Genomic DNA, 1,319 nt, shown 5'->3' with positions numbered 1-1,319 from the left:
AATATCTTTCACCACAATCTGGTAATATTATAACTATTGTTTTTCCTTCATTTTCTGCTTTTCCTGCTTCTTTTAATCCTGCTAAAATTGCTGCACCACTTGACATTCCACACATAATTCCATCATATTTTACTGTTGCTCTTGCCATTTTCCATGCATCTTGTGTTTTAATTGTTATTATTTCATCAACAACTTCTTTCTTATAAATATCAGTAACAAATCCTGCTCCAATTCCTTGAATTCCATGTGGTCCTTTAGGTTTTCCTGATAAAACTGCTGATTCTTCTGGTTCTACAGCAACAACTTTAACTCCTTGTTTCTTCTTCTTCAAATTCTCGCCAACTCCAATAACAGTTCCTGCAGTACCAACAGCAGAAACAATAATGTCAACTTCTCCATTTGTATCTTCCCAAATCTCATTAGCAGTATAAATATGTGCTGCAGTATTATCAGGATTACCAAATTGGTTGGCTGGAAAATATTTATTTGGATGTTGTTTGATAAGGTCTTCATATTTTGCAATAGCTCCTGGCATTCCTTTTGTTCCATCTGAAAGAACTAAATTAGCTCCAAATGCTTTCATGATCATTTGTCTTTCAATGGACATTGTTGATGGCATTACTATATTCACTGGATATCCAAAAACAGCACCAGCTTGACATAATCCAATTCCTGTATTTCCAGAAGTAGCTTCAATAATTTCCATTCCTGGTTTTAATCTTCCATCCTTAATAGCTTGATAAACAATATTAAATCCAACACGATCCTTAACTGATGACATTGGATTGAAACATTCTAACTTAACAAGAACTTTTGTATTTTTTTTAATAGTGGGATGTTCGGTCACTCCATGTAATTCAACTAAAGGAGTACCTCCAATAGTTTCAAGGATGTTACGATAGATTCTCTTTCTTGGTGTGTTGATAGTAATATTTTGCATTATTATTTACAACCAAAAAGTTTGTGATGGATTTAAAAACACAAACTATTTCAAAGTGACGTTGACAAAACGTTTTGATGATTTGTATCTTTCTTTTTTTGGTTCACATGTCAGTTCAAAAAGAATTCAATTCTAAATTAAACTAAAATTAATAATGATTTATTTTCTTATTGTCGAGTTATTATTTATTAATTATTCTTGACGTTTTTGAATGTAAGTTCTTGTAAAATTTTCATCTCACAGCCGTTGAGAGAAATACCTTTTGTTCTATCAAGTTTTTGAATCTTAAGACTTTATGTTCTGAAAATTCAGGAAATTTTTTGTTCAATTTTTACACCAGTTTTTAAGTAAATTTTACCAACTCCAATAATACATTCAG

General features: G+C 31.2%; 1 protein-coding gene across 1 annotated transcript in view; it reads right to left on the bottom strand.

Annotated features, from left to right (window-relative positions):
* Positions 1-940, bottom strand: part of EDI_052090 (cysteine synthase A, putative) — a gene marked incomplete at both ends in the record, with an annotated part of 1,110 nt that extends 170 nt beyond the window's left edge. Inside the window, one exon of the mRNA XM_001733173.1 lies at positions 1-940. This exon is cut by the window's left edge and continues 170 nt beyond it. Within this exon, the coding sequence (XP_001733225.1) occupies positions 1-940 (940 nt within the window).
* Positions 941-1,319: the final 379 nt, after the last annotated feature.

This window comes from Entamoeba dispar, genomic scaffold (genome assembly GCF_000209125.1).
Source record: "Entamoeba dispar SAW760 scf_1105229457767 genomic scaffold, whole genome shotgun sequence".
NCBI lineage: Eukaryota > Evosea > Mastigamoebida > Endamoebidae > Entamoeba > Entamoeba dispar.
Note: the sequence above shows the minus strand (reverse complement) of the source record. Positions and strands in the feature narration are given on the sequence as shown.